General features: G+C 37.2%; 1 protein-coding gene and 1 non-coding gene across 8 annotated transcripts in view; both read left to right on the top strand.

The window, feature by feature from the left end:
• The window catches only part of STAP1 (signal transducing adaptor family member 1), a 36,147-nt gene that overhangs the window by 12,327 nt on the left and 5,513 nt on the right, over positions 1-18,307 (top strand). For 3 of the 7 annotated variants that reach the window (XM_045185723.3, XM_053922359.2, XM_024579759.4), the window contains 5 exons: positions 5,306-5,419; positions 7,424-7,480; positions 10,499-10,671; positions 12,144-12,272; positions 18,058-18,127. In XM_045185723.3, coding sequence (XP_045041658.2) covers positions 5,306-5,419; positions 7,424-7,480; positions 10,499-10,671; positions 12,144-12,272; positions 18,058-18,127 — 543 coding nt within the window. Of the gene's footprint in view, positions 1-5,305; positions 5,420-7,423; positions 7,481-10,498; positions 10,672-12,143; positions 12,273-13,371; positions 13,487-18,057; positions 18,128-18,307 lie in introns of all 7 variants that reach the window. The other 4 variants (XR_006653634.3, XM_045185736.3, XM_045185717.3 and 1 more) reach the window with 4 other exon arrangements.
• LOC112296465 (U6 spliceosomal RNA) lies at positions 12,762-12,865 on the top strand. The gene has a single exon (XR_002973910.1). It is a non-coding gene; the product is annotated as a U6 spliceosomal RNA (small nuclear RNA).

Consider the following 18,307-nt stretch of genomic DNA (forward strand, 5'->3'; position numbering starts at 1 on the left):
CTCCATAGAGGATCACCTGTGTGGTGGCATGGTGGTGATGCTCCAGTGTGGTCTCTAGCTGTCCACTGGGTGCACTGGTCCTGGGGTTTCCTGGGTGGAGCAGGCCAATGTCAGCCCTCACCTGTGTTTTCTCCAGGCCCACCCTGCCTGAGCTGAAAAGAAATCTGGCTGCTACTTGTGAGGGGCCTGGAGATTCCCAGGCAAAGCCAACCTATAAATCTAGAGTGGCTGCTACTAGTGTCAGACCTGGAGCTCACTGAAGCCAGATGTTGCTTTTTTGAAAGGATTTAAGAAGTTGAGAAGGATGAGCAAAGACCCAGCCATTCAGATGGAAAAGCAGCTTGGGTGGGGCTATAAGTTGGGTGGAGCAGAGTCTCTGGGTATCTCCAAGGCAGGTCAAACCGTGTTAGCCAAGTTGATGGAGTCTCAGACATGACAGCAGCTTTCTGAATTGTGGGGGAAGGGTTTAGAAAAGGGACGATGGCCTCTACTTGCCTTGATGTCAGGCACTTCCTTTTTCTCCCTGTATGCCACTGATGCCTTTCAAGGTGCTACCCTGGTGCTGGATCTCAGAAGGAGTGAGTCTGAGTAGGTGAGTCTATGTGTGCATTCTTTAAAAGGAACTGCTTGGGGCCCCAGAAGTTTCTTCTACTGACTCAATCCCCACTGGTTTTTGCAGTCAGAAGTTGTGGGGACTTAGCTTCCTGGCACTGGAAGCCTGGGCAGGGGGCCTGGTGTGGGGATGGGACTCCTCGCTCCTGAGATATCCCTCCCGAATTTTTTATCCAACATGTGTGGATGTGGGACCAGAGTATTCTGTGTCTGTGCCCCTGCTACCAGTCTGGATGGATGTGGTTTCTTTAATTCCATAGTTGTCACACTTTCATTCAACTTGATTTATGATGGTTGTGAGTGATGGTTGTTCTGTATTTTAGTTGTAATTTTGATGTGGTTGTGCTGAGAGGTGAGCCATGTCTGCCTATACTGCCATCTTGACTGGAAGTAAATTATATTACATATTTTAAACCTTGCATTATTTTCTTTCTGATCCTGATAATAAAAACTTGGTTAAAAAGTGAAAATTTTAGCTATACATTTGGACACAATTGCCTAATATCAAGTGCTACCCTTAATTTCTCCCCTTTTTATCTTTCTGTCACATACAGATATAATTTACAAGGCGCTAGATGTTATCCAATGCCTCATAACATAAAATGTTGCCATTTATTTTTTCTGGATAGACAAAAACATACCCCACCAAATAGGATACTAAGAGCTCAAGTATGAGAAAGCAATGAAGAGATTCTGATGTTTATTTATTAATATTAGTTTCAAGTAATTGATTTGTTTTCAATTTTTTCACACACACATAGAAATGAAAAGTGATTGTGTATTTCATTTTCCCCCACAAATAAAATGCTGTATTTTAGTGCCAAATGCTTGCTTACCTTGAAATGCTAAGCTTGTAAGAGACTTTATGATCCAGTAACTTGTTTAAAGGAAGACATTGTGGACCATGGATGTAGTTGCCCAACACTCCTTGGAAAGTCATTATTACAGATCCAGATCTTATTAAAAAAAAAAAAAAAAAAAAAAAAAAACCAGAAAAAGAGCCTGTATTCTACTCACAGGCATTTCAGCACTGCTAGTGGTAAACTAAACAGAAGTTGTTTTATTTTATTTTGAAGATTTTATTTATTTATTTTTAGAGAGAGGGGGAGAGAGGGAGAAAGAGAGGAAGAGAAACATTCATATGTGAGAGATACATCAACTGGTTGCCTCTCACATACCCCCAACTGGGGACCTTGACCACAAACCAGACATGTGCCCTGACCAGGAATTGAACTGGCAACCCTTTGGTTCGCAGGTCGGAGCTCAATCCACCAAGCCACATCAGCCATGGCTAACCAGAAGTCATTTTAAAAAAGAGAGAGAGAGACAAAAAAAAGTGGTTATCTTTCATCATAGTTCTGGATAGACAAGATTTATATAAAGGCATTTTTGAATACTATAATAAGTTCTAACATAACTAATTTCTCTGTTGTTCTCATGCCTTCTAACTCCCCACTGATGTCAGTAAAAATTTAAAGAACTCAGTAACCCTGTATAATATACATTATGAGAGAGTTAATAGTTATCCCTCACTGCAAGAGGCAGTACAGCTTAGTGCTTGAGAGCCTGGGTTTTTATCCTGGTCCTGCCACTGTTCTTTCTGCCGGCTTGGTATCTGGGCTACTTACCTAACCTTTCTGTATCTCAGTGTATCATACAGGAGACTGGTAGAAAACAACTGGCATCTCAAATTGGGTGATTCGAAGAGAGTTTAATCAAGATGCAATACTCAAAGCAGTGGACAGGATATAGGAAAATTACAAAGGATAGATAGCACAGAACCCTGAGGCTAGTTAACATTGCCCCATGACCACACGTAGGAGTAAAGGAAAGAGTGATAGAACGGTGGGGAGAGTTGTGTGAAGATGACTACCTTGAGAGGAGTGTGATCTTTGGATGAGGCAGCAACTGCCCAGGGTAGTAAATATCTGACTTCACTCTCCTCATTCTTTTACCTGATGCCAGGGTTCACTAGCAGTCCAAGCCAGCAGGAAGGCGGAGGGTAAGGGTACCTATAATGTTGTTCATATAGGTCTCTATCCTGGTGCCCAGTGTTGGGTGGTGAAGAGATAGAAGTAAATCTAGAGGAGCAAATAAGAGATCTCCAACACACTCAGCTTTAAATCTCTAGAATTAGGATGAAAAAAAAAATAGCCAACATTATAAGGTTACCAAAAGGATTGAGATAGTAAATAGAAGGCACAGTAAGCATTCATGCATTTCATGTGCATTTTCTCATTTAATTCTCACAACAACTGCATAGTAGGTACTATTTTAACCCCCACTGTATAGATCAGAGCAGTCAAGTTTAAAGATTAAGAAATTATACAAGATCAGACAGCTAATGAAAGTGGTACAATCCATCTTGCTGCAGAGCCAGCATTCTTAACCACTAGGCCATGAAGAGACTGTTAAAATAAAATGGTGCAGAATTGCCCACCTTCCAATTTCATGAAAAGAGGATGCAGAATTTTGGGGAGATTTTTGGGGTGATAGTCACAGGAGAAAGCACAGGAATAGAACAGGTGAGAACTGTAGATATTTAGCCTAGAATAGGGAAGAATTTAAAGCTGCATTTAAATATTTGTAAGGCTGGCATGTCATGTGAGTCACCAAATCCACTTAGTGTCATTCCAGAGAAAAGGTACTAGGACCAATGGATAAAAGTTGTCTGAAGGAAAAATGTAGCTTAATACAAGGAACAAAAATTGCTAGCAGGCAAAGCTGCAGAGGAGGTATTAGTTCCATGTTGTTTGAGATGTTCAGACATAGGGTAGATGAGCACATGGGAGGATAGCCTGGAGGAGATTGAAGGATCAGATGGTAGCTAGATTAGAGAGATGATCTTCAAGGCTCTTTTCAACATTACAATTAAAAACATAAAGATTTGACTTCCTTTTTTTTAAATCAATAGTTCAGCTTACAGGCTTTTTATCTAACTGTGCCACTTCTTCCTTTGTTGCTTCTCCCATCTCAGCAAAGTTCACTGAGCTTGATCTAGTCAATGCACCAGATAAAGATTCTTGTGTAATTTTAAATTCCTCCTTCCGTTACAGTTCCTCTATGTTTAATGAGTCTAATTTAGCAAAAAAATTATATATAGGAGCCCTACTATCCTTACTAGAGGTAGTCCCAAGCTTTCTAGTACTAGAGAGCAAGTCTGGCCAGTTACGTACAAGCCAGCCTGTACAGACTAGTTGCTGAGAAGACATATTCTGATTGTACTGGGATAAGATAGGATTTCTTAATAGGATCCTCAAAACCAGCAGTATGTGGTAAATGTTAAATAGTGCTTTCTGGAAAAATGTATGTATGAATATATGTATATAAATTTATTGTAAGTATTATTTATGTAAGGAATGTATAGTACACAGTTGAAAATACACAATACTCTTTATTGTGATTTTCATATAAGCAATTGATTCTCATAGAATGTTTTTGTTCATTTTTCTGAACTTGAGATGCCAGTTGTTTTCCACCAGTCTCCCATATGATACACTGAGATACAGAGAGGTTAGGTAAGTAGCCCAGATACCAAGCTGGCAGAAAGCACAGCAGCAGGACCAGGATAAAAACCCAGGTAGTGTTAGGATTGCAATTCAATCATGATAAGACATGTAGAGTTGTTTCCCAACATGTTATTTTCCTAATAAATTTATTGTCATTAAATATGAATGTTGGCTAATATTTTGGTTTACTTTAACGAGTAAGAGGAAAGTAAAACAACCATTACATTAGGTCAGAATTCCACTATTTTTTAATGACATGAGCAACTTTGCTGAATAACAGTTTTTGAATTATAGAATAATATTTTGTCAATTTTTTGTTCTGTTCAAAATTTAAAAGTTTCAGCCAAAACAAACTTTAAAGTTTCATTTGAGTTATTAACATTTTCTCCTTCACTTACATAAGTCTAAACCAGAAGCCAGCAAAGTATGGCCCTTGAGCCAAAATCTAGCCTGTGGCCCAATGTTGTACACTCTATGAGCTAAGAATGTTTTTCCACTTATAAAGTGTTTAAAAAGAAGAAGAATTTGCAACAGAGACTGTATGTGGTCCGCAAGGCCTAAAACATGTACTATCCGGCCTTCACAGAAAAGAATGGCTGGCCCCTGGGACAATTAACAAAACAATAAATCATACCCTAATTTGTAAGGTTTACCAATTTCCATGGTGTAAATACTCCCACCATGGCTAATTTCAACCTATCACATGACCTCCCTGAACATAGAGGTAGGAAGAAGGGCATAGTAACACACCATGATATAGCATTTCCACCACACAGAGATGAAGATATAAATAACTTTAAGATCATAGAGAATATTATGTGGTGATATAATTAGAAAATAACACATTTTGAATTTCAATTACGGTTGTTTTTAATTTATTTATTTACTTATATGTCTATATAATTTAACTTTTATAAAGGCTGTGGTAACAACCAGCTAGCAAGATTCTTGAAAATTTAACAAATCAGCTTTCACAAACCTGTATGAACCAGCTAAGGTACACCACCACAGAACACATTTCCAAACTTGCCCTCTGAGTTGGGAAGGGATGACACAGTGAAAACCAGGATATCACGGAAAGTATAAATCAGTTGAAAGGAATATATTACTTATTTTCCTTCCTGCTAAAACTAATGTGCATTACCCATGAAACAATTTCATGAGATTTCCCTTTATCTTTGCAGTATGTTGACAAGTTAGAGATAATAGACCTCACATGCCTTACTGAGCAAAATTCAACTGACAACAATTGTGCAAAATTCACCCTTGTTTTGCCAAAAGAAGAAGTGCAACTGAAGGTGAGTGAGGAGAAGCAATGAGTCTGAGGTGGTTATAAATAGCATTCAGCTCTTCACAGCCTAGTAGCTGAAGGAAGGAGAAATTGTAGGGGAAGTGCCAAGTCCTACACTTTGTTAATGTATCTTGCCTGCTGCCAGGAACTAAGGTTTTCTAAATAGGGATTTGAAAGAGCATGTTCACTTGTTTAGTATACAGGCACTTTGAAACCATATACTTTGTCCTAGGACAAAGTCAGAGATCCCACCTGGTGTTTTTTAAAAGTTGTCCTTGAATAGGTATTCAAGAACTTGGCATTTACCAAGCTCCCAGATGATTGTGCCACATGTCCAACATGATACGTGCTTGGAACCACTGAATTAGACAGACCCGTGTTTCACAAATTGAGAGACATTCTGCAAGGCAATTGGTCCATACTTGTAAAAAATACCGGTGTAAGAGAAGCCAAAGAAAAACTGGACCTGTGTTCCGACTATGGAAACTAGAGTCATGGCAACTAAATGCGATGTGTGATCCGAATTGGATCCTGCATCAGAGAAGGGAAAAACAAACACAACAGAAACCCAAATGCTAAAAAGAACATTATGGAGGCCATTAGAAAAATTTGAAAACTGTAATATGAGATATACACGATTTATGAAATATGGTATTGATATAAAATTCTGAACTCCATACCAGCAGAGATCTGTGTTAAACTCACCACTGCACACCCAACATTCAAAGTGAGCTGATTAAAGTCAACCAACAAATCTAGTTATAACAAATAGAATACCTTGCAACTGAATAAGATGTAGTTGGAGTTGACCTCAAAACACTGGTCATTAAGCTTTAGTGTAATATGAATCACTTGTACTTAGGAAATCCAGGCCCCATCCCATAAACCTGGGCCCCAGAATCTACATTTTAAACAAGCCCTGTCCACCAGATGATTCTGATGTAGTGGTTAAGAACAGAGGCAGGATTGGAGTCAGATGCTGAGCTTGAATTCTGGCTGTTTTGTTTGTGGGCTGCGTGATTGTGGGCAAGTTCTTAACCTTTCCATACCTTGGTTTCTCTAGCGGTAGTAACCTTGGTTTCCACAGTCTGCTCAGATGTAACCTTCTTACTGAGACCTACCTGCAGTGTTTTATTAACATGACAACATTCCCCCCCCCCCTTCCATGGCATTCTCAATCTCTCTTACCCCAGTCCACATTTTATTTTTCCATTTATTTCCTTCTGACACCATAGAATTTACTCACTATTATTTTTATTATTTGTTGTTCCTTGCTAGCCCCTAAACTCCATAAGAATAAGGATTTTCTTGTTCTCTGATGTAAACCAGTACCTAGAATAATGCCTAGCATTAAAAGGCACTTAATAAATACCTGTTAAATAAATGAATCTTAAAAACAATGATAGTACTTTTTACCGAGTTGCCATGAAGATTAAATCAGATAATACATATGAATAGAATAGTAGTTGCTACTTTTAAGTCTTAATAACTTTGACCATGTTAGTAGATTTTAGACCTAACAACACTACATTGGTTCTACCTGGTTGTCCCAAATTTAAACCCAGTCAATGTTAAATACCAATTGGGGATCAACCATAAATTGACATACTGCAGAAATAAGTATGCTAACATTTACAATTTTTTGAGTTAAGTAAATTTTACAATTTCACTCGTTTACTAAGCAGACAGATTAAAGGTATATACTTCTGACAAAAGAAAGCAATATTGAAATATTTCACAACAAATACACATTCATGGTTCTAAGCAAAAAGAAAAATGAATTGTTTCTTCCATTCAACTAATTTTAAAAATTATAATTGACTTTTTAAAACAGTGTGCTTCAATAGAAGAATTTGCCTTTTTGTTGCTCTTGCTGATTTTCGATGGGATACACAACTTAAGTTTTTGCAAACAATTATGAAATTTGGAAGTTATTTAAAGTTAATTAAGTATTAATGTTCACGGTCATTTGTTTTTTCTCCTTTTTATCTGTTTTTGTCTTCATCTTTAGACAGAGAACACAGAAAGTGGGGAAGAATGGAGAGGCTTCATTCTTACAGTAACAGAGGTAGGAAGGACATTACTTTTGACGGATTCATTCATTGAACAAATATTAACTGAACATTTACTATGAACCATGCAGAGTAAAAGGATTTGAAGATATAGCCATTGAAAAATACAGATATAAACCTTCAGACTTACTTGTGAAATTTCTATTTTTGTCAGATGGATGGAGAGGGAAAAATAAAATAAAGAAGTCGACAAAAAAGATAATTTAAAACTGTGATAAGTGCTATGAAGAAAATAAACACTGTACTACTTACTAACAAGTAATAGGTGGTCAGGGAAATCTACTTTTTGGTCTCATTCTTTTGACAAGTGGTCTTTGTACAGTCTGATATTTTAACTTACATAGCATCCTCCAAAATACTTTCCAAATCCATACTTATTCATTTAATACATATTTATAACATGCTAATTGAGAGGGATTTTATGAAAAACTTAGACAATATGACAGGGAGGGACCATCAAAATAAAACTCACTTTATTTTTTTAAAGATTTTACTTATTTATGTTTAGAGAGAGGATAAGGAAAGGAGAAAGAGAGGGAGAGAAACATCAATGTGTGGTTACCTCTCGTGCGCCCCCCACTGGGTACCTGGCTGGCAACCCTGGCAAGTGCCCTGCCTGGGAATCGAACTGGCAACCCTTTGGTTCGCAGGCCCATCCTCAACCAATTGAGCCACTCCAGCCAGGGCAAAATTCACTTTAAATTATTTGTTCTGTGAGTCTTAAGACAAAGGGATGTTTATCTGTTTAACTCTGTGGTATCTTATCTGAGCTCAATAATAAGATCTACTGCTTATGGTTTACTGTTGTAGCAAGATAACTACAATTATTTTAAATAAAGCCACTGTAGCAACTGTCTTAGAAACATGAGGTACGTTGATAGCCCCCAAAAGATCATCATATTCTCTAATAGTTAGCCCCCAAAAGAGCATTTATTCTCTAAGAAGATAAGAAAATTGTCTATAATTTAACTTACCCTAACTTTATTAGGGTAAGTTAAATACAGACTCTCCCCAAAGTTAGTCCCTAAGTAAAGGCGTTGCAGTCACATGGAATAAGCACTGCACTTTACTGAGATGATGGATGCTGGTTTTTTTTATCTTAGTCAATAACATGTAAAAGTCGGAGGCTCAACCACCATGTGGGTAAGTCATAAGTGGATTAAAAAGTAGACCAGGTAAAGAGGTTAAAGACATGTTGACTTGGGGTGAAAGAGAAAGTCTTTGGGGAATTTCATTCTTTTCCTCAGTGGTGGAAAGGAAGTATTTGGTACAATGGCATTTCTTACCCTAGGAAACAAGTCTCCCAACGGAATCTGAGTAGCCGTCAGTGAACACACTAAAACCACTGGAAAGCTGCAGTGCATCTTTCTGGTACCCTAATTATACTTGATGTTTTGGCCCCCAAATTTTGTTTTCATATTTTTCCTTTAGGAAAGGATAAAAACCATTATTTTTAAATTAAAATGTATATAGGTATATTACAGAATATAAGATTTATGTGAATTTCCAAAAGAAGACAAATTGCCTTACATGTTGTGCTCTATAAATGTTTTTGCACAACGATCCCAGATCACTCTGTGATTGTTGTTAGGAGAACTTCATAGTAGAAGTTTGAGAAAGACAGACTATGGCTGAAAGAGCTGAGACATTGCTTTGCTTTTTCTTTTAAGATTTTATTCATTTATTTCTAGAGAGAGGGTCAGAAGGGAGAAACAGAGGGAGAGAAACAACAACATGTGAGAAAAGTATCCACCAGCTGCCTCTTGCACACCCCCAACAGGGGACCTGGTCCACAACCCAGGCATGTGCCCTGACTGGGAATCAACCAGGCAACCTGGAGCTCTGGTTTGCAGGACAACACCCAACCCACTAAGCCACACCAATCAGGGCTAGATGTTGCTTTTGAATGAAAGAAAAACAGAGTTGTCTTGATTTTACAACTTACTAGCAATATGACCCTGGACAGTTATAATTTTTCTGAGCCTGTTTCTTTTTTGTCTGTTTCTTTTTTTAATTTGTAAAATAGGATACCTATTGAAGCATTGTTGTGAGAATTTGCAATAACACAATACCTGAGATGAAATAGGTAATTAATAAGGAGTAACTGTATCATTAGTTTTTCTTCATTCTAGTTTTTTTTTCTGGATTGATATATAAGAAAATAGCCTTACTGATATTAGTTCGCTTAGTTATCCTTTTGTGTACCCTTATTAGTAGTTTTTATTTCAAATTTCATACACATGGACATCAGTCATAAGAATTAATTAGATAAGTACATAGAAAACGTTCTAGCATTTTCTTCCCAATGAACTTTCCTATGCATTCCCCTGGAAAGCATGTATCCCACTCTGCAGATCAAGCTGTTAATTAGACATGGTCAAAATGTGGTCTAAATCAGGGATATAAATATAGATCAGGAGGATATAGGTTACTCAATCCAAAATACATTTCTGGAAAAGGTAAAAAATAAAAGTAGTAAGTAGAGCAAAATCATCATCCTAATATGAAATAAAACTTTGAAATGTGCATACAAACATACCAAAATATAGACCTCTGATTGCTGATACTCAGTTATCTAATGAATAGTGCCATCTCAACCCCGTGTTACTGTGTGGTTGGTGGAGAAAGTTCTCAGTTACCGGTGGAAGAGCTACGTACTTTGCAGGTGTGCTTGGCCTTCCCTGGCAGTGAGAACTAGTAAACTCAGAATGAAAACATGAGAGATCTGTTGTTACTTGAATTAGCCTATAGTGTGAGGTCGGTGCACTTCGTTTAGGGGCCAGACAAAAAGGAGCATTTCTTGGAAGACCATCAGGCACCCTGTGCAGGTTCTATTCAGTTTAGAGGCAGTGCTAGGAGGCCTACCCCTACACCAAGGTTGTATATTTGTGATTCTACCCATCCATCTTTGCCAGGTAACTGAAGCTCTTTACGACTAGAACAGGCTCATCTTTGCTAAAAATCGGTTGGTTATTTTGTTGTCTATCTTGTTTGCCTGTTTTAATTGGTTTTAGCTGTCAGTTCCTGAAGACGTGTCCCTCCTCCCTGGACAAGTAATTAGACTGCATGAAGTCTTAGAGAGAGAAAAGAAAAGGAGGATCGAGACAGAGCAGCTCCCAAGCACATCTCCAGAAAAAGAGACGGAACCGAGTGAAGACTATGTGGATGTACTGAGCCCTATGCCAGCGTAAGTGCACCATCAACCGGAGTTTATTTATTAGAGTGTAACATTAAGGACCGTTCATTGTTGACCTCATTAAGCCACGGACACTAAGCTCTCTTGTGGATAAAGCCCTCAGGCTGAGTACGTGCCACATTTCCTCTTCTGGGTCATGTTCAACAAAAGGCTAAATGTAGATTTGAACCAAATACCTTACCACACAGGAAATCCCCTCCCACCCACACGTTTAGACCAAATAGGTATTCTTTCCAAAGTTTAAACCTAAATAAAAACTGCTACGAGGAAGGAAGGAAGCGATATTTTTTCACCTTGCACTTCTCCGATTGACTGATTTTTCTCTCAGAAAAGTATACCAAAAAATTAAAAATAACTGAATGTTCTATCTGACTGTTCAATCAGTCAGTGAGTAGTCATTGAGCTTGTACGTGGAGGAAGGCTCTGTGTGAAATGTGTAAGGTGTTGTTGGGAAAACTGAGGCATAGAACATGCTGAATTCAGCAATGTCCATATATATTACTGTTTTATGGTTAAGAAGTGTGACTAAGATTGTGAACACCGCCTTCCTCCTGAACTCTTGGTCAAGTTGTCATCAGTGAAACATGTCCGATACCACCTTTGACATCAGGTTATGATTCCTGTTCTTTCTGTTCTGTAATCACCAAAACCTTCTCACTATAACTTTTAGCTGAACCAATGACAACTAATGACTGATAGGTTAAAAGTCAAAGCCTTGGCCTGGTGGCTTAGTTGGTTGGAGCATCATCAAAAGTTTACTGAGTTTGATCCCCATACTTAGGCTGTGGGTTCTAAAAAGCCATAAGTGTTCAACAAAACAATGTATGTTTTTAAACATAAATAAAAATAAGACTAAAATCCTTCCTTGTTCCACAACTCAAAGATATTTGCTATTAACATTTTGGTGTATTTTACATATTCTGCCAGATATTTTTCTGTGACTTACATGTAAAAACACCACTAATGTCATAAGAAAGGCGTATTATACCAAAAGGAGTTAATACATACCCTTAAATATGAGTTATTTAAAATAGAGACCTTACAAGAGAAGTATGTATAGAGATTTTTTTTTTATCTCTGAAAGGAAGCCACCAACAAATGTTATTTGTCCAAGAGCCTATTATTATAAACTAAGACTGGAGAGACATTGTTAATTCTTCTTAGGTTTTCAAATGGTAATGGTAATTGTCTACGGATCAGCAGATAACTTTTCAGGCCCCGTTTCCTTAGAGAAAGAGGCTTTGGAGGGAGGAAGGAAGGAGGGCCTTAGGCATACACATACTCACAGTGGCACAGGCTTGTAATAACTAATTATAATTATGTCATTGTAATTACAAAAATAAAGCTGAGCATTTTAAGAAAAGTTTATAACTGCAGTTCTTAAAGTTATTTTAGTAGCATTTTTTCAAGTCACGATCTGTATCAGTTTTTTTTTTTAAATGTTTTTTATTTCACCTCTATAGATGTTTTTATACAGTGTCTCGGAAAGAAGCAACTGAGATGCTTGAAAAGAATCCTTCATTGGGGAATATGATCCTGAGGCCTGGTAGTGACAGCAGAAACTTCTCCATTACTATCCGGCAGGACAGCGAGTACGTTTAATTAAATAAACATATGGAATTATTAAAAAGCATGATATCACTTTAGAAAGCAAAGTCATAAATTTCAGAGGAGCATCTGCTATGTGTTTTGTTGGGGCTAAAAGTACAAACACAAGAATAGAGAGGGAATGTTATATAAGTGATGCTGAAGACTGAGCCAAGGCCCGTATTTGCTATAGGGAAGAAGATTGAGCAAAGTACTTTGGTCTTGGATATAGTTCGTTCATTCATTCATTCATTTCAGCAAATATTTATTGAGCAATTACTACGGGCCAAGTGTTTTTCTAGATACTGAGGATGCAGCATTGAGCAAAACAACATCCCTGGTTTAAGGAAGTTTATATATTTGTAAAGAGAGACAGGCTATAAGTTAACACATAACCAAAAATTTCATGCATATGGTAATAAGGCCTATGGAAGTAAAATAAACCAAGATGAAGGAAATGGAAACCTCGGAGGGTAATAAAGAGAGAACATTACATGCTCACTTTGGTAGCACATATACTAAAATTGGCATGATACAGAGATTGGCATGGCCTCTGTGTTAGGATGACATGCAAATTTGTGAAGTGTTCCCGGTTAACAAAGAAGAGAGAGAGAAAAAATTTTCTAGTTGCTGCTGTTGTTTTAATACAGAGTGGCAAGGGAAGGCCTACTTTATTAACCAACATTTAAGCAAGGACCCGAAGGAAGTAGGGGAAGAAACCATTTCAATTTCTGGAACTAGAGCGTACCAGGCAGCAAGTGCCGGTACCCAGAGGTGGAGAAGGCTTGGTTTGTTCAAGAAACAAAAGAGGCCTTTGTGACTTCAGTGGAGTGAGCTAAGAGAAAGTGATAGCAGACAGATTCCAGGTGGGGTAGCAACAGGTCACACCAACCCGTACAGGTCATTGTGGGGACCAGGGTTTTACTCCGATTGACATGACAGGCACTGGAGTATGATGAGCAAAGAAGTAACATAAGCTGGTGAATCTATAAAAAAGACCATTTAGGAGCCTCTCATCAAGGTTAATAATTTTTGGTAAAATGGTTTATGTTTGGTAAAGTAAGTAACATTTACATGCACTAGTTGACTGTTCTGTGTTCCCAGGGTGGTTGGATCTTCTAAGATTCATTTCAGCTCTCAGAGTCTATGAAAACTTGCATTTCAGTCGGAACTCTGGTTGAGTTAATATCTTCACAACTGATGATATAATTAACATTCAGTAAGTGATTCATTTTCAGAAAAAACATAAACAGAACTTTGATTTTTGAATGTTTTTTTTTCTGAGGGTAATATGCTATTATTTTTAGCTATAATGTATCTACCAATGAATCTATCTTCCAATCTACCATAAAAATTAATAATTCTAAATAGAGTAAATATGAAGATATTGACAATGAATAAAGACAGTAAGAAGAAAATAATCACAGGGAAAAATAAAAATTATGACATTATGGCTGCATTGCTAGTATGAGACAAGGTCTAATCAGTTTTACTCACTTGCCAGTTACTCTGCATACACTAGCCATGTGCATGGAATGGTTAGCAAGAACCTTAGATGGTAAACCTGATCCTGGTTCTGTGGGCGAAGGAAGAGAATCTGTGTGTGTGGCTATGTTTTTCACAGTGAATATCTATGTCAACTGAAACTCTTGGTTTCAGTATCTTTTTACTTATTATAGGCTAACATTTGCAGTTAATGATTTTCAACTGATATAGTAGAATATCACAAATTTTTCAGTTATAATTTATTTATCATTTAATTGGCTATCTTGAAACAAATCCAACATATATGAAAATTATAATGGCCATTAAATATCAGTGAGCTTAGAAGAACTCCGGGAGAAAAGTGGATTTTTCTGTTTACTATATCCTGATGAAGGAGATTATCCTTTTTCAGGGATTAGGAAATTGAGTATCACATAAAATGTTGAATGTCTTTAACTATTTGTTTCCACTTTTAAAAAATAAGAATATACAAAATAATTAAAATTTATCTTGCAGATTTTTTTTTTGTTTTAAGAAATCATCTAACTGCTTGAAAGACAGACTAGATAACACAAGGGAATGATAATCATTTTTCCTTCATATTACTTTTTTCCTTGGTGGGATTGAGTGTTTGGTCAGTTTGCATGTGAGCCCCGTGTTACTATTCTGCATGTAACAAACAAAACCCTGAGGTCCAATGGCTCTTTGAAGACTGTATTTCCAGCACAGTAGCGGCCAGGTCCCTTTTAAGGTAGTCTAAAGTAGCCCAACTTTTGCACTGCATTTTCTGTGCAAGCAGGCTATGAGAAATAAAGTTTTTTTTTTCTTCTGCTGTAGATGTGGTTTTTGGCCAAATGCAAGGAGTTCCCAAACTTAGGAGATAAATTTAATGTCACAGTTTTTACTTATATTCATATTGTACTTAAACTCATAAGAGTCTGGCAAAGGAGTTCATTTCAAAGTTGTTATCTAATTTTTGTATAATCACTTCCAGTTTGAATTCATGTAATTCATACTTTTGTATAGCTGATGGTCGTAAGAATATAACATTTCATAAAACTAACTGTTATTATACACATTTTCCTTATGAGTCAGATATAATGTTAAGTATTGTTATATATGTCTTTAATGCCTCAAAATAGGTCTTTTAGAATGCCTAGATTTAATATTTTACATTTAACAGGTCACTTAATTTTGAAGGCTAGCAATTGTAGAGAGGAGTAGAATTTTAGCTTGTTAGACTGTAGAGCTTAATGTAAAGATTTGGCAGAAATCTAGACTATTAGGAAGCACCCGTGTTACCCACAAAACCAATTTATTCTCTCATAGGTTGTAGGAGAAATGTTCAGCCATGCAAGTTTAGATGACTGTGTCTGGTAAAACACTGGCTGAATAGGACAAGTTGGTTTACAAAATACCATGAAAGTAAAAGGATCTCCATCTGTTATCAAATGAACTGTGGGAGGGAAGATTGTTGTTTTCAGGAAGAAGCAAAAGTCATTCAATGTCAAATTATCAGGCGACTCCTCTTTTGTTGTAAAATACCACCCTCCTTTACCCAGCCCAGTGGTGTGTGAGTTCCTAAGACTTAAAGCTATTCTTACAACAAACTGCATGATTTGGTTGGGTTTTCTAAAAACTGTTGTGACTATGTGGCAAGCGAGCAGTATGAACACTTTAGAAAGACGTTAACAAAGGGAGTAGTAGACAGTATTTTCCCAAAATTCATTCCTTTGCAAAAATTGGGGTCAAAAGCTAAGAACGAGAATTTATAACCACATTTAAGGCCACACATCCTTTTTTTAAAGATAGGCTACTTCTTTTTTTTTTGAGGTCATACACAGGAAACCTCAATATAGCAAATTTTATCAATCTCATTTTTTCCCCGCTGTCTTTATTCCTTTGGAAAAACAAAACAAAATACAGAAGAAAGACAAAGGCCTAGAATGAAAGTCAAAGCCTAAGTGGAATTTTTTTCTACCTTTCTGCTTCAGAACTTAGTCCTGTTAGTCAAAAGTTCCAAGAGACCCTGTTAACCTTTGCGACTGTTCCTTTCACAGCTGTGCCATGAGTGATGATTGTCGTGAAATGACGGTGTTTTACTAATGACAATCCTTGTCCCCACTTATAGGGTACCATTTATGGGTGCTGTGTTGAGTGCCTGACAAACATTTACTTCAGCATAGTAAAGACTGAGACAGATAGCGTTTTCCATGTTTTACAAATGAAGAAGCTGAGACTTTACAGAAACTACTAGCTTAAAATAACAAATTTAAAAAGTATAAAAAATAGTAATTTATTGAGTAAATAAATGTGCCACACACTGTACTGAAGACTTTTTAAACATAATCCACTCCAGCCTTGTTAGCAAAGGCATTACCATCTCCATTTTACAGATGAAGAAGTGAAGGCTCATAGAGCTTAACCAAACAGAACCTGGATCTTTCTAGTTACCAAGGCCGTGCCCTTAAAGCTTTCCATCAAGGAATAATGATCACTTATTTCATAGGAATACGGGAACTCTAAATGGAATTGGTGCAAGTGTTCACAAGTAACTATGACTATAAAGGTATGATTTTCAAGGTAGGGATAAAGATGAACCCAGACCCAACCACCCCAACACAGTGTACTTGTAAGACCTCCTCTGTTCATAAATGTTTCCTTCACCAGCCTGTAACTGATGCCTGAAGGTTCAGCATTAAGAAATACTTTTTCCTTTTTTCCCTTTTTAGGATGGGAGAGGGTTGGTTAGTTTTTATCCCACATTTTGAAAGCCCTAGAATAAGTCATTGGAACAAAATTATCAGCTGTTTTCCAATATAATATGCAACTGAAAGATTTGAATACAACAGCAGATGAGGGACAGTCCCCTGAACAGAAGTGTAGGTCAGTCCTAGAGAAATGTGACCTTGGAAACAGGGAGAGAAGTGATGAAAAAGAAGGTGAGAGGCCCTGCAGACCAACCTCACCTGACAGACAATTTTAATTTAACCAGCTTCTGCAAATTGGATAGGTGTCGAATTAGTTTGTCTTTCAAGCAAATGGAAGTGTAATAAATCCCATTTACTTTTTTATCAACATTAGAGAAAGTCTTGGTCCTGACACTGTTGCCACATGAATCAAGGGGGTTCGAGGCAAACATACTGTGTTCGAATGCCATGGACGCTGTCAGTAGAAATTAGTTCTAGCAAATAGCATGGAGGTGGGCTCCTAAGGTTTTAAAATTCAGTTTCCTACATACTTCTGTGTGCCTAATGCTGGAATACAAAGGTGAATAGAGTGTGCTTCTTGTTCTTAAGCAATTCAGTCAATGAAATACCATGTATTTAGGGTAGAGTGTTAAAGGGGCTATAAGGGGACTAAATGGTAATGGAAAAAATATAATAAAGATTAAATTTTAAAAAATAGAGTGCTATATGACTATAGAAGAAAAAGACATGAAGATTCATCTCCTGTACTTACATTCTCGTCTAAGCATTCATATAGTACCGAGCACCTAGCATTTTCCATACCTCTAAGTCCACGGCGGTATAAAAGCTGGTAGGAAGAACAGCCCCTGAGGGCTCTCTGACTCGAATAGTGGTGAGGTGGAGTAGAAAGTAATTTGCTTTCAGTAATTCTTTCTATTTCTCGTTTATATGGAAAATATGTATTTGATTTGTATTATGCCCACTTAAGATTTTATATGTTGTCTACTTTGTAAGTTATTGATTGGCATTTAAAAAATATAATTTCTGCCTAAAAGATGTTCAGTTCTTGATTCCTTTGTTATTTTTTTCTCATTGAACCACTCAATGATCCAGGTTTCCTATACCCCTAGTGTATGATCTCCTCCGCTCAAAAAAACAAAAACAAAAAACCCATGGAGAACCAGATAAATAGAAAAAAACCAACTTTCTTTTGCCTAGTAATTGAAACATAGGTTTTATTATACAGGTGATATTTTATACTCACTTTATTTGTTTAATTTAATTTTAAAAGAACCGCTATTTTCTTTTATTTATTGATTTTTAGAGAAAGAAGGAGGGGGAGAGAGAGAGGGAGATGGGGGGAGAGGTGGGGGAGAGAGAGAGAGAGAAAGGGAGAGAAAGAGAGAAACATCTATTTGTTGTTCCATTTACTTATGCATTCATCGTTTGATTCCCTGGTGCCCTGACCAGGGATTGATCGCCCAACCTTGGTGTATTGGGATGATGTTCTAACCTACTTAGCTATCCAGCCAGGGCTTTATACTCATTTTAGTTTGATTTGACTCAATAGTATACTCAAATGGAGATTAATCTTTTTTCTTTTTTTTCATTTTAGCATGCCAAGAATCAAGCACTACAAAGTGACAAGTGTAGGAAAAAACTACACTATTGAACTGGAAAAACCTGTAAGTAGCTATTTCCTTATTGTTGATGAATTTTCCCTTCTTTCCTTCCAAACACACTTGAAGAACACAAAGAAAGGTGGAAAAGCAGGCTCCTTGCCTAGGGACACAGTGCTGGAGAAGAACAGCCCTGTTAAGGAGCCCTGAGGCAGCAGATATCCAGGGAGAGAAGTGAGATGGTAG

The sequence above is a fragment of the Desmodus rotundus genome, chromosome 4, assembly GCF_022682495.2.
Source record: "Desmodus rotundus isolate HL8 chromosome 4, HLdesRot8A.1, whole genome shotgun sequence".
In the NCBI taxonomy this organism is placed as follows: Eukaryota; Metazoa; Chordata; class Mammalia; order Chiroptera; family Phyllostomidae; genus Desmodus; species Desmodus rotundus.